At 44.4% G+C, this 14,458-nt stretch overlaps 1 protein-coding gene across 2 annotated transcripts in view; it reads left to right on the top strand.

Moving 5' to 3' along the window:
- Positions 1-13,368, top strand: part of frmpd1b (FERM and PDZ domain containing 1b) — a 108,570-nt gene extending 95,202 nt beyond the window's left edge. The window contains exons 14-17 of one of the 2 annotated variants that reach the window (XM_062045992.1): positions 1,981-2,163; positions 2,467-2,668; positions 8,073-9,002; positions 9,125-13,368. In XM_062045992.1, coding sequence (XP_061901976.1) covers positions 1,981-2,163; positions 2,467-2,668; positions 8,073-9,002; positions 9,125-11,493 — 3,684 coding nt within the window. In that variant the 3' untranslated portion in view covers positions 11,494-13,368. The remainder of the gene's footprint in view (positions 1-1,980; positions 2,164-2,466; positions 2,669-8,072; positions 9,003-9,124) is intronic. The other variant, XM_062045993.1, reaches the window with a different exon arrangement.
- Positions 13,369-14,458: the final 1,090 nt, after the last annotated feature.

Raw genomic sequence — 14,458 nt, forward strand, 5'->3', positions numbered from 1 at the left:
ATATCAATATATATCAACACAGTCTGCAAGGGATACAGTCCGTAAGCACACATGATTGTGTCCACTAATAGTACTAACCTTTAACACTTCATTTTACTCATTTTCATTAATTACTAGTTTCTATGTAACTGATTTTATATTGTTTTACTTTCTTTTTTATTCAAGAAAATGTTTTTAATTTATTTATCTTATTTTATTATTATTTTTAAAAAGTACCTTATCTTCACCATACATGGTTGTCCAAATTAGGCATAATAATGTGTTAATTCCACGACTGTATATATCGGTTGATATCGGTATCTGTAATTAAAGAGTTGGACAATATCGGAATATCGGATATCGGCAAAAAGCCATTATCAGACATCCCTAGTTTCAATCAATCAATCAAAAAACCTGCAAATCAGATGGAAAATTAGAGGGAACATTGTTTGGGGGTATCCATAATACGCCGATAGGGAGAAGTTTTTATTTACACGATAAGTCGGATGTGTCTTTACCTCCGTGGCGGAGGCTCCGCTGAACCCCTGAGGCCGACTCACCAAACCCCCAGGCTTGGATGGAACCCAGGTTAAGAACCACTGGTCTAAAGCATAAAGCTCTTTCAGTAAATTCAGTCTTATATCTGCATTATATGTGTTCACATCATTCACTAGATTGTTGTTACTACAGCTTTACTCTCCTTTTAATATTGGGTAAATACTCAGTAACACTTTATAACAGGGGTCTCAAACTCAATTTACCTGGATGCAGAGACTGGGTGAGGCTGGGCCGCAAGAAAAGATTTCTTTAAAAAATCTAACATGCACTTTTTAATGAATTCACCTTCTTTGAATGGCTATCCCGCCATTGCAACATCCTTGCCAACTCTCCCGATTTTTCCGGGGGACTCCCGAATTTCAGTGCCCCTCCCAACAATCTCCCGGGGCAACCATTCTCCCAAATTTGTCCCGATTTTCACCCGGACAACAATATTAAGGGCGTGCTGTGATAGCACATCCTCTACAACGCGTCTGCTTTTTCACCATACAAACAGCGTGCCGGTCCAGTCACATGTTGTATGCGGCTTCTGCAGACACACGTAAGTGACTGCAAGACATACTTGGTCAACAGCCATACAGGTCACACTGTGGGTAGCCGTATAAACAACTTTAACACTGTTACAAATATGCACCACACTGTGAACCCACGCCAAACAAGAATGACAAACACATTTCAGGAGAACATCTGCACCGTAACACAACATAAACACAACAGAACAAATACCCAGAACCCCTTGCAGCCCTAACTCTTCCGGGCTACAATATACACCCCCGCTACCATCAAACCCCGCCCACCTCAACCGACGCACGGAAGGGGGGGGCGGGGTTTGGTTATTGGGTAACACCCCAATAAGTTTTTCAACTTGTTTAAGTCGGGGTCCACGTTAATCAATTCATGGTAAATGAGCTAAATGATGTTACCAAACAAAATTGAGCATTTGAATATTTTAAAGCACCAAGTTTTATGCTTGCTATTGTTTTGTATCTTATGGGATTGTGTAAATCAGTGGTCCCCAACCACCGGGCCGCGGCCCGGTATCGGTCCGCAGACCGATTGGTACCGGGCCGCACAAGAAATTTAAAAAAAAATAAATACATTTAAAAAAAAAAAATTAAATCAACATAAAAAACACAATATATACATTATATATCAATATAGATCACTACAGTCTGCAGGTATACAGTCCGTAAGCACACATGATTGTATTTCTTTATGGGGAAAAAAAACAAAACAATTTTTTTTTTTTAAAATACACCCCCCCTCCACTCCCCCCACCGGTCCGTGGGACACATTTTCAAGCGTTTACCGGTCCGCAGCTACAAAAAGGTCGGGGACCACTGGTGTAAATGGTGAGAATGAGGTAAGCTCTGTTTTGAAACCTATTGAACACTTGCTAATGGATTTTATCTGTGCATGTTTTCATCTCTCGTCGCCACTCAGCTTCAGGAGAGGGAGGTGTTGGTCAGCCTGTTAGTGGGAGCCAAGTATGGGATGAGTCAGGTCATCAACCACAAGCTCAACGTGATCTCCACACTGGTGGAGTTCAGCAGCATCAGCCGGGTGGAGTTGCTCTCCGAGTCGGACAAAGTCAGTCTCCTGCGCATCTCACTGCACGACATGAAGGTAGGCGTGCTACACGGACGCTGACATACCAGCCTCTATTATTCATAAAAATGGAGGCGCTCTTACGCTGACACACATTTAGAGAATTGATGCTGGAGTAAATATAGGTCAAGCACGGCTCCTGTGACAGCCAAGTAGCCCGAGGGAGTGTAGTGTGTGTGAGCGGCATAAGGCCAATTCACTGGACTCAAATGTGACTCTCTCTCCCTCCTTTGTCCCACTCCATCGCCTCTTTCTCCCTTACCCTCTGGCTGGAATCACTTCCGCTTTACACGGTCTTCTGCAATGCCCTCCATCTCCCAGCCGTTTGCCTTACTGATGGACTCTCTGGCAGCCAAAGACCTAGCATGTCTGCTGGGAGGCTACTGCAAACTCCTGGTGGACCCCAGTCTCAGTGTCTTCCGCATGGGGCGCCCCAAAGTGAGGGTGCACCGTATTCCAGCTGAAGAAGGTGTGTGGGGGAAGTTCGCCGTAGTAGAGGGCGTGTGCTATGAATCCCTATCAAGTGAGCAACAACACTTTGAATAGTCACTTTATGACCATGGCCATTTAATGCATATCTCACATGGCCATTTAATGCATATCTCACATGGCCATTTAATGCATATCTCACATGGCCATTTAATGCATATCTCACATGGCCATTTAATGTATATCTCACATGGCCATTTAATGCATATCTCACATGGCCATTTAATGCATATCTCACATGGCCATTTAATGTATATCTCACATGGCCATTTAATGCATATCTCACATGGCCATTTAATGCATATCTCACATGGCCATTTAATGCATATCTCACATGGCCATTTAATGTATATCTCACATGGCCATTTAATGCATATCTCACATGGCCATTTAATGTATATCTCACATGGCCATTTAATGCATATCTCACATGGCCATTTAATGCATATCTCACATGGCCATTTAATGCATATCTCACATGGCCATTTAATGTATATCTCACATGGCCATTTAATGCATATCTCACATGGCCATTTAATGCATATCTCACATGGCCATTTAATGCATATCTCACATGGCATTTAATGCATATCTCACATGGCCATTTAATGTATATCTCACATGGCCATTTAATGCATATCTCACATGGCCATTTAATGCATATCTCACATGGCCATTTAATGCATATCTCACATGGCCATTTAATGCATATCTCACATGGCCATTTAATGTATATCTCACATGGCCATTTAATGCATATCTCACATGGCCATTTAATGTATATCTCACATGGCCATTTAATGCATATCTCACATGGCCATTTAATGCATATCTCACATGGCCATTTAATGCATATCTCACATGGCCCATTTAATGTATATCTCACATGGCCATTTAATGCATATCTCACATGGCCATTTAATGCATCACTCTTACACAAGACTGAAGACGCCACTCACCTTTCAGCAACCATTTGATTATATGTGACTATTACATCCAGACCATGACACTATCCATGCTTGACTGTAGACAATCATGGCTGTGTGTTGACTAGGGGTGTAACGCTACACAACAATGTTGGTTCGGTACATACCTCGGTTTAGAGGTCACGGTTCGGTTCATTTTCGGTACAGTAAGAAAACAACAAAATATAAAATTTTGGGTTATTTATTTACCAAATTTGCAAAATCTTCCACCAAAAATATTTTTCTTAGTGTAATATTTGATGTGAAGTAATGGGAACCTTGGATAGGTCAATAATTCATGATAACATTGATTTTGATTCAATATTATGTTTTGAGCAATGACAGTTTGAAAGAAAAAAAACAGCTTTGTTTTATTAGTCAACATTGCAACTTTTTCTAAATTACATTTAACCTTTAAGCTTTTTTATTTCACTTTTGTTATGTTTTTGTTTACTTTAATAATATTTTTAGAATGTGCCGTGGGCCTTTAAAACATTAGCTGTGGGTCGCAAATGACACACTTTTGACACCCCTGCTATAGATAACAGTGTTTCCCATAAACTGCCAAGATACCTGTGGCGGTGGGGGCGTGGTTATGGGCGTGGTCACCATGACATCATCGCATAATTTGCATAATTTACTACAATGATATGATTTTCTCTAAAAAGGCTCAAAAAATTTATACTTACTAATTAATAATAACAGTTTTGTTTTGAACGTCCATCCATCCATCCATTTTACAATATAATTACAACACTTTATGTACATATTTATATACAGATTTGAACAATAAGTTATTCACTGAAATATATTTATTAATTGTGGTTCTTACAAAAAATATATCTTATAAAAGCTAAAATGTCTCTTAAAGCTCTGCCCCTTTAATTAGTGCATACTAAATAATTGAACTTTAGCCTACTACTACAAGCATATTATTTACCAGCAACATAAAGTGAAACAGAGGCAGAGGTGTCCTGCCACAGTCAGTAACAAATAAACAGAAAACAGTAGTGGTCAAATACAAATAAGGCAACAAGAGAAGTATCCTACACTTCTCTTTTGTAAAGTAAATGTGAACAGCCTATATGGGCATCTACATCAACTATATGATTTGCCTGAGAAGCTGGACAGGACAAAAAAAAAAAAAGGAAAAAATTTTTTTTTTTAATTTGTGGCGGGCCGCCACAAATAAATAAATGTGTGGGAAACACTGGATAATAAAAAATAAAATGTGATAAATCTATGGATAAAAAGCAGAGCCTGGCGACGCATGCGCGTTTATCATAACTCCCTCTCTCTTTGTCTCTGCCCCTCCCTCACCAATGCTGCTGCGCACACAATTTGTTTTGTTGTCAACCCCTTCTTAACCCTGAACGTACATTGAAAATACACGCAACCCTAACTCAAAATGCCGGACATTGGAGGCATTTAAGAAACTCCGCCCTGACAGCCCCGCAAAAGAGGACATGTCCGGTGAAAAGAGGACGTATGGTCAGTCTATCCTAGCCCGTTAGCGGCATGCTAGCAGCTAACAGGCTACGACCCTCTAAGGTTTAATACATGATAAATGATAAATGGGTTATACTTGTATAGCGCTTTTCTACCTCCAAGGTACTCAAAGCGCTTTGACACTATTTCCACATTCACACACACATTCACACACACATTCACACACTGATGGCGGGAGCTGCCATGCAAGGCGCTAACCAGCAGCCATCAGGAGCAAGGGTGAAGTGTCTTGCCCAAGGACACAACGGACGTGACTAGGATGGTAGAAGGTGGGAATTGAACCCCAGTAACCAGAAACACTCCGATTGCTGGCACAGCCACTCTACCAACTTCGCCACGGCGCTCTGTACTTCTCCCTACGTCCGTGTACACAGCAGCGTTTTAAAAAGTCATAAATTTCACTTTTTGAAACCGATACCGATAATCTTGAAACCGATACCGATAATTTCCGATGTTACATTTTAAAGCATTTATGGGCCGATAATATCGGCAGTCCGATATTATCGGACATCCCTAGTGGCGTGCCATCTCCGGGTTGGGGAGGAGATCCCGCCCCAAGTGGAGGCGTTCAAGTACCTCAGAGTCTTGTTCACGAGTGAGGGAAGAGTGGGTCGTAAAATCGACAAGCGGAATCGGTGTGGCGCCTGCGGTGATGCGGACCCAGCATCAGTCCGTCGTGATGAAAAAGGAGCTAAGTCGGAAGGCAAAGCTCTCAATTTACTGCTCGATCTACGTCTCTATCCTCACCTATGGTCATGAGCTTTGAGGACAAGATCACGGGTACACGCGGCTGAAATGAGTTTCCTCCGTCGGGTGGCGGCACTCTCCCTTAGACATAGGGTGAGAAACTCTTTCATTCGATGGGAGCTCGGAGTAAAGCCACCAGAGAGGAGCCAGATGAGTTGGTTCGGGTATCTGGTCAGAATGCCCCCCGAACGCCTCCCTGGGGAGGTGTTTAGGGTATGTCCGACCGGTAGGAGACTACGGGGAAAACCCAGGACATGGTGGCGAGACTATGTCTCCCAGCTGGTCTGGTAACACCTTTGGATCCCCCGGGATGCGCTGGATGAAGTTGCTGGGGAGAGGGAAGTCTGGGATTCTCTGCTTAGGCTGCTGCCCCCGAGACCCGACTACGGATAAGCGGAAGAAGGTGGATGGTTGGATGGTTGGATGGAGCTGTCTCTCGGCTTTTTCGAGTTATGAGCATTTCCGTCGCCGGTTGAAGTAATATTTGTAATCGGGTTGTACCGTTTGAGCATTAAAGAGTTAATATATTGTTACATCTTGCTGTTCCTGCTTTGTTTACACACAAACAAAAACATACCTTTTGATTAGACCGTTTATGTGCTGGTTTGAGCGCCGCTCAGAGATCGACACAATCCTGCCCTCCAACCACCGCAGCTGAGAAAGTTATTAGTGCCAAATAGGAGAAGTGGACAAATAAATCAGAGAAACAAACAATTAAAAATATGTCAGCGTTCGCGGCATGCAGCAACAAACGTCCAAACGAAGAACATTCATCCATAAAAATATTGACAAGCTGCAGATGCTGTGTTTCCTGACTCAACAGTCTTTGGTACACAGACATACAACTTTGCTTTGTGTCAACTCCGACCTATCCGGTACGTCACTCAAATACGTCCGTGTAAGACAGGGGTCCCCAAACTACGGATCCGGCCCGCTAGCGTCCAAAATCAGGCCCGCGGGAAGTCCCAAGTATAAAAAAAAAAAAAAAAAATTTTAAATTAAGCTTTTTATTTTTTTTTTCTGTCTTTTCTTATCCACTTTGTACCGCTTGCTACTCGCGGTGTCTCTTAGCAGCTCAGGCAAATCATATTGTCTAAAAATGCATTTTGTCATCGATAACGTGACATCATCGCGCGCGCGGAAAGTGCGCTATATGTATCTAATATATATATATATTATATATATATATATATATATATATATATATATATATATATATATATATATATATATATATATTAGATACAAAAATGCATTTTTAGACTATATATATATATATATATATATATGGCAACACTAAATTGGCCCTAGTGTGTGAATGTGAGTGTGAATGTTGTCTGTCTATCTATGTTGGCCCTGCGATGAGGTGGCGACTTGTCCAGGGTGTACACCGCCTTCCGCCCGATTGTAGCTGAGATAGGCTCCAGTGCCCCCCGCGACCCCGAAGGGAATAAGCGGTAGAAAATGGATGGATAGATGGATATATATATATATATATATATATATACTGTATATATATACATATATATATATATATATATATATATATATATATATATATATATATATATATATATATATATATATATATATATATATATATATACACACAGCCCGGCCCCCGGCCAAATTGTTTTAACTCAATGCAGCCCCCGAGTCAAAAAGTTTGGGGACCCCTGGTGTAAGATATAAACAGGGATTTTCTAGTTCCTATTGTTACACGACTGAGAAGCAGCCCGTTAGAAACACATATCAAAGTCCCCAAGGTAAATGCTGAATAATATTATTACCTTATTTCATGAAACTATTGTAGTTGATTGTAATAGATGCTATTGTAAGGTTTTGCAAACAATATTTCCCATTTAAAAAAGTAGTTCTTTTTTTAAAGGCATGTTTCATGTTAAAATTGTGGTGTTTTGGGAGGGAGAATGAATTCATTTCAATAAATGGTGCTGATTTGAGTGTTTTGAGTTACAAGGCCGGTCGTGGAATGCAATGTGCTTGAAAGTTGAGGTACCACACTGTATTTTCAAGTTTCACGTGATAAATCCAAATGATTGCTGAAATATTGGGGGTGTACTTTCGTTTGGGAGATTCTGTATTTCCATCACTTGTTTGTTACCAAGGATGGGCATACGGTTAGAGAAGCCACTCATGGTAGTAGTAGATAGTACAAATGAAGTGAAATATGTGCTAACATATTGTTTGTGGCGTTAGGATACGTGTCCCGCTGCTGTAGTGACTTGGATGACTCGACCGACGAGGACGACCCGATGGACTCGCAGAATTACAAACACACAGACCCAGCAAGTCAAGACTGGGAGGAGAGACGGCGAGAGGAGCAGGAGAAGAGGAGAGAAGAGGATAGGAAAGAGAGAGAGGAGCACAAAGGCAAGCAGGAAGTGAAGATAATTGTGACCACGGACGGTAAGGACTACGAGGGAGAAGAGGACGGAGGTGCAACTGGAAGTGGCCTGCGTAAATTGAGTGTGATGGACGAGGAGATGAATTTAAAGACCACCTGGTACCACACTGATCCACGGGTCACCAGCAGCTTTTCCAGCTTGTCCAGCAGCTCGTTGAGTGCTGCTCTCGATGAGAAACCCCCTCATTGTCTCGAAGCATCACAACCTTCAGATGCTCACCAACCCTATCTGCTGGAACCAAAACGCTACCAAGGCCCGTCACGACCGACCAATCTCAACTACAGGACCAATGACAACGCGTGTCTCTGCTTTGCTGATCTCTCTAAAGCCAGTTTCCTCTCAAGCCCGTCTGGGGCTACGAGTGATGATGATGAGGACGAGGAGGATGAGGAGGAAGAGCAGGGAAGGGAGGTACTGAGACGCATTTCTAAGATCCCCAGTTCGAGAGATCTCCGAATGATTGACAGCACGCCTTTTGACACAACGCCTATTAAACGAAAGAAGAAAACCCCTCCCAAAGTCCCGGTGAGAACCAGTTCCATTCCTGGCCACAAAGCACGACAGGCAGAGCAGCGCCTCTCCAAGGATGAAGAGTGTCTCTTCCAAACTCCTTCACCCAACCTCAAAACAGATCTCTCGGTCAAAGAGAATGCATCCGAGTCGGAGGAAGAGTTTTTTGATGCACAGGAGAGATTCACTCCTCCAGTTCCTGATCTTTCAGGTTTGTTATATTATATACTGTATATTATTATGAGTTCATGATTATTTGTTGAGGTGACTTGCACATTTCTACTCGTAGGGATGTGCACAAGAAGGAAAGTAAAATGTGTCTTTCTCTTGCAGACGTAGAGCTGGCCGACCGGCGGAACGCTAACCGGTTGAGCGGAACGTGGAATTCTCTTCCAGCTGCCGCGGGAAAAGAGCCATCCTCACCCCTTTCCAAAAAGATGCAACCTTGTAAAATCAAGAAAGAGGATCTAAAAGGTCCCACAAATATAGTTAACCACCTTGTCGGCAAAACAAAAGCTGCTGAGAAACATGACGTTAAATCCAAACCACCATTAGCACCTAAACCCCAGCTGCCTCCCAAGCCTCAGATTATACCACCCAAGTCTCCAAAGCGTGGGAAATCATACGCCCACTGCAATGGGGACACCTCTGGACATATGTCTTCCAACCTCTTGGAGATGGAGCCGGACACTATGGAGTTCAAGTCGGTCACATACGGTACGGGTGGGTTACCTCTGATCACAGCAGTGCGATGTAGCAAGCAGCCATTACCCATCACTGCGCTACAAACTGAGGAAAAGGGGAGACCGCCAAATGAGAATGGAGGACATGGGATCCCTGCAAAAACGCCACCAAATGTACCCACTATCCCTCGCTCTAATTCTGGTACAAAGTTGTCTACCCCTCCTCCAGTACCACCTAAACCTACTTCTCCAAAGATTTTCCACCCTTTATCATTACCCGCTAGCTCTCCAGTCTCCCCAACGGAACCGAACAAAGGCGTCTTTACAGACAGCACAAGTCCACCAAATGGTACTCACCCTTGGAGCAGCCGCAATGGCAGCGTCCAGTCGGGTCACAGGAGGGTCTCGGTGAGCCACGAAAGCCTGTCACCCAAAAACACAGAAACATCAATTGCCACTTCGCTCACCTCAAGCAACTCCAAAGGCCAGGCGAGTAGAGAAGAGAACAGATCTGGGTCTGGCTCAGATCTGAGGTTCAGCTCTTCCAGCCTCGGTGGCCGGCTGCCGGCCTCTGCCCTGAGAGGGAAGATCCAGGCTCTTCCTTGGTACATGACTCGCTCCCAGGAGATTTTAGGGACCCTGGACTATCCGTCCACCAGCTCTATAAACGGAGACACATCTGGGTTTGGCTCTGGTTTGTCAGTAGCAAGCGGTATGTCCGACATAAACAAGACCCCTGTGAAAGACAAAGAAACAGTGGCCTCAAAATCAGGCGGTAGAGGGAATATATTAGAGGATGGAGCTGAGGTTGTCATAGCAACCATTAAGGAGGCTGAGGAATTGAGCTCATACTTGAGAAAGGTCAACGGGACCAACGGATCACATCCTAATCTGAATTTCACAGGGAACAGTTCGCACGGTGTTTCATCTGAACAGCCTCAGTCGCGGTGCCACTCGGCAGTGGGGATGGGGGGCATTTCGAACATGCAGCTCGGGGGGGACTCACCGACACCTTCCCTCGAGGACGGCACCCCTCCGCAGCAGCCCTGTGGCTGCCGTACCGTCTACGCCAACTGCTTCAGCGGCGACACTGAGGATGGCATCAGCTTCGACGAGGAGTTGACCGTCTACGAGTTCTCCCGTCGCACGCGTCCAAAGACGGCGAGACCCCCTCCCGTCCCTTCACCCACCATACCCCCTCAAAATCCCAACATCTTGTCTCTGCTAAAGGACAACCCTCGCCCACTGTCTACCTTCTCCACTGCCTCTTCTGAGCTCAGTCCCTTGGTCTCGTGTCCTGTGTCTCCCACAACCTCGCTTGGGGGTCCTCTTCGCTCCCTCACCAACAAGAACTACGGCGGCCTGAAAGGAGGTTTTTCCTCCCTGCGACATGATATAGATCAGCTTTTGTTGGTCTTAGAGAGGGCGCTACCCGAGCACACAAACAAGATGGAAGCCGACCAGAATCACAACGGATCTGATGGCAACGGTACGGAAACATGTTGCATGGGATCGAGCCCCACCAGCATGACGGAGGCTGAGAGGACTCTTCTCCAAGCGGAGGCTCGACGCCTGGCGTCCGGGTGTCAGCGGGCTACTCGTGTAGGCTGGGCTCCCGACGAAGCCCTGCGGTCTTTATCTAACAGCTTCGGCGCGTTGGTTCAGCTCTCAGCAGCTTGCATGCGGACCAGTCCGTGCCCTGGTTGCGACGGCTGCCGTAACGCAAGCTTGGTTCTCACGAGGGACCAGGGCGACGACAACCAGGAGCCCATGGACAAGTTGAAAGAAATCGTGGCTCTGTACCGTGAGTTCGTCGGGGCTGTGGAGACAGCCGGAACCGGGGGTAGGAGCTTGGGCCTAAACGGGTCTGGACAGAGCCAAGGAGAAGGTGACGGCGTGAGGCTGCTCGCCAAACGCTGCACTGTACTTATTTCGTCCGTCTTTGCGCTCACACAACTCTTCCGGACGCCCACATTAGTCGCCCCTGATACTCCCAGTGGTGTACCTCTCAACTTTTAAGCCAACTTTTAAAAACTTCAGAGGTGCGAGAGGAGTTATGCGGATGGTTTGTACAGTAAGTGCCATGCACAGCACTTGACACATATCTACATAACCCCGCCCACAAAACCCGAAATGACAGAGAGGAAACTTTGCCCGGCCTCTTTGTAGATGCATACGTACTATGCATTTGTACATAGGAGTTTTATAACTCTTATATTTCCCTTATTTTATTACAATATGTATGTAAGGATGGATTGCCCGTGTATGTATTTATGTATTTATTTTTTACAACATTTGCACCGTGGTCTATGATGTTCAGGTCTCTGGTGGTTAAAAAAAAAAAAGAAGAAAAAAATCTTTCGATGTCACTGGAATTTTAATTTTTCCTTGTCTTGAAGACAGTATTATGTTAGCATCTGCTGCTTTGAAGATTCCTCCACTACTCTACAAGGTGTAATCTGTACATCAGGGGTGCCCAATACGTTGATCGTGAGCTACCGGTCGATGGTGGAGGGTGTGTCAGTCCATCGCCGGCCAGGCATTAAATAAACAGACCTAAAAATTAGCGATCAAGAATCGTCACTAAGACATCACTTGATTGACATTCACTGCACCCGAGGGTCTTGTGAGATGACGCTGGGTGCTGCCAGATCATTTTTAGGAAAAAATGACCGACAGGAAGGCGAAAAACACTTTTTATTTCAACAGACTCTGGCGCCGTACCTGCCGTCGAAACTCTAAAGACCGACCGCACAGTTCCTGTCTTCACAATAAAAGCGCTGCTTCATCCTGCCTGTGCTAACAAAATAAGAGTCTCAGAAAGCTGGCGCGCACTAGCGAGCGAGCTACGGAGTTTGCCGCCAATGTATTTCTTGTAAAGTTTATAAAAAGGAGTATGGAAGCTGGACAAATAAGACGCCAAAACCAACCACTTTCATGTGCTATTGGACAGAAAGGAGGACTTTCTTTCTCCTCCGTTTGAAAATGTGGACGTTATCATCACTAACTGTCTGATTCCTGTCAATGCAAGTCATCACAATCAGGTCATACACCAACAAGTCATCACAATCAGGTCATACACCAACAAGTCATCACAATCAGGTAATACACCAACAAGTCATCACAATCAGGTCATACACCAACAAGTCATCACAATCAGGTCATACACCAACAAGTCATCACAATCAGGTCATACACCAACAAGTCATCACAATCAGGTCATACACCAACTTATATTCTTGTCTTCAGGAAAGAAAGGAATCTATATGTGTTAAACATGCTTGTATTATCAGCAAAAAGTTAAAGTTAAAGTACCCATGATTGTCACACACACACTAGGTGTGGCGAAATTATTCCCTGCATTTGACCCATCACCCTTGATCACCCCCTGGGAGGTGAGGGGAGCAGTGAGCAGCAGCGGTGGCCACGCCCGGGAATCATTTTTGGTGATTTAACCCCCAATTCCAACCCTTGATGCTGAGTGCCAAGCAGGGAGGTAATGGCTCCCATTTTTATAGTCTTTGGTATGACTCGGCCGGGGTTTGAACTCACAACCTACCCATCACAGGGCGGACACTCTAACCACTAGGCTAAACACCTTTAACTTGTTAACAAAAACGTCTCTTTCATAAATAAAATAAATGATACATATGAATGAGGTAGATCAATCAATCAATCAATGTTTATATATATATAGCCCTAAATCACAAGTGTCTCAAAGGGCTGCACAAGCCACAAGGACTTCCACGGCGGTACAGAGCCCACATAAGGGCAAGGAAAAACTCACAACCCCAATGGGACGTCGATGTGAATGACTATGAGAAACCTTGGAGAGGACCGCATATGTGGGTGAGAGTCCAGTCCATAGTGGATCTAACATAATAGTGAGAGTCCAGTCCATAGTGGATCTAACATAATAGTGAGAGTCCAGTCCATAGTGGATCTAACATAATAGTGTGAGAGTCCAGTCCATAGTGGATCTAACATAATAGTGAGAGTCCAGTCCATAGTGGATCTAACATAATAGTGTGAGAGTCCAGTCCATAGTGGATCTAACATAATATTGTGAGAGTCCAGTCCATAGTGGATCTAACATAATAGTGAGAGTCCAGTCCATAGTGGATCTAACATAATAGTGAGAGTCCAGTCCATAGTGGATCTAACATAATAGTGAGAGTCCAGTCCATAGTGGATCTAACATAATAGTGAGAGTCCAGTCCATAGTGGATCTAACATAATAGTGTGAGAGTCCAGTCCATAGTGGATCTAACATAATAGTGAGAGTCCAGTCCATAGTGGATCTAACATAATAGTGAGAGTCCAGTCCATAGTGGATCTAACATAATAGTGAGAGTCCAGTCCATAGTGGGGCCAGCAGGAGACCATCCTGAGCGGAGACGGGTCAGCAGCGCAGAGATGTCCCCAACCGATGCACAGGCGAGCGGTCCACCCCGGGTCCTGACTCTGGACAGCCAGCACTTCATCCATGGCCACCGGACCTGTGTCCCCCCCCCCTCCACAAGGGAGAGGGGGGCAGAGGAGAAAAGAAAAGAAACGGCAGATCAACTGGTCTAAAGAGGGGTCTATTCATCCTATACTATAGATCCCCTCCACTTGGTCAATTGAAAAGTAGCTCGCCTGCAGAAAAAGTGTGGGCACCCCTGATGTAAAATGGTCACCTTTTCTTCCATATTTTGCTTATCACAAATGCACAAAAAGGAACCGGTTGCTTTTTCCATGTGCAGGTCGGCATCTATTTAAGGGTTTTGTTTGTCGACACGACAGTCGCTTCTGACGGTACCGTTACAAATCAGGGAGCGTACTTCCGATACAGTGGCACCTTTTTGATAAGCCCTTGTGTTATAAGTGTTGTTTTTCTACAATTTCCCTGTCGCATCTCTGAAACACATCCACAAACATTATGCAGTATTACGATCTAGTTTGCATCCAAAGGACAGCATATATATATATATATATATATATA

This window comes from Entelurus aequoreus, linkage group LG04 (genome assembly GCF_033978785.1).
Source record: "Entelurus aequoreus isolate RoL-2023_Sb linkage group LG04, RoL_Eaeq_v1.1, whole genome shotgun sequence".
Classification (NCBI taxonomy): domain Eukaryota; kingdom Metazoa; phylum Chordata; class Actinopteri; order Syngnathiformes; family Syngnathidae; genus Entelurus; species Entelurus aequoreus.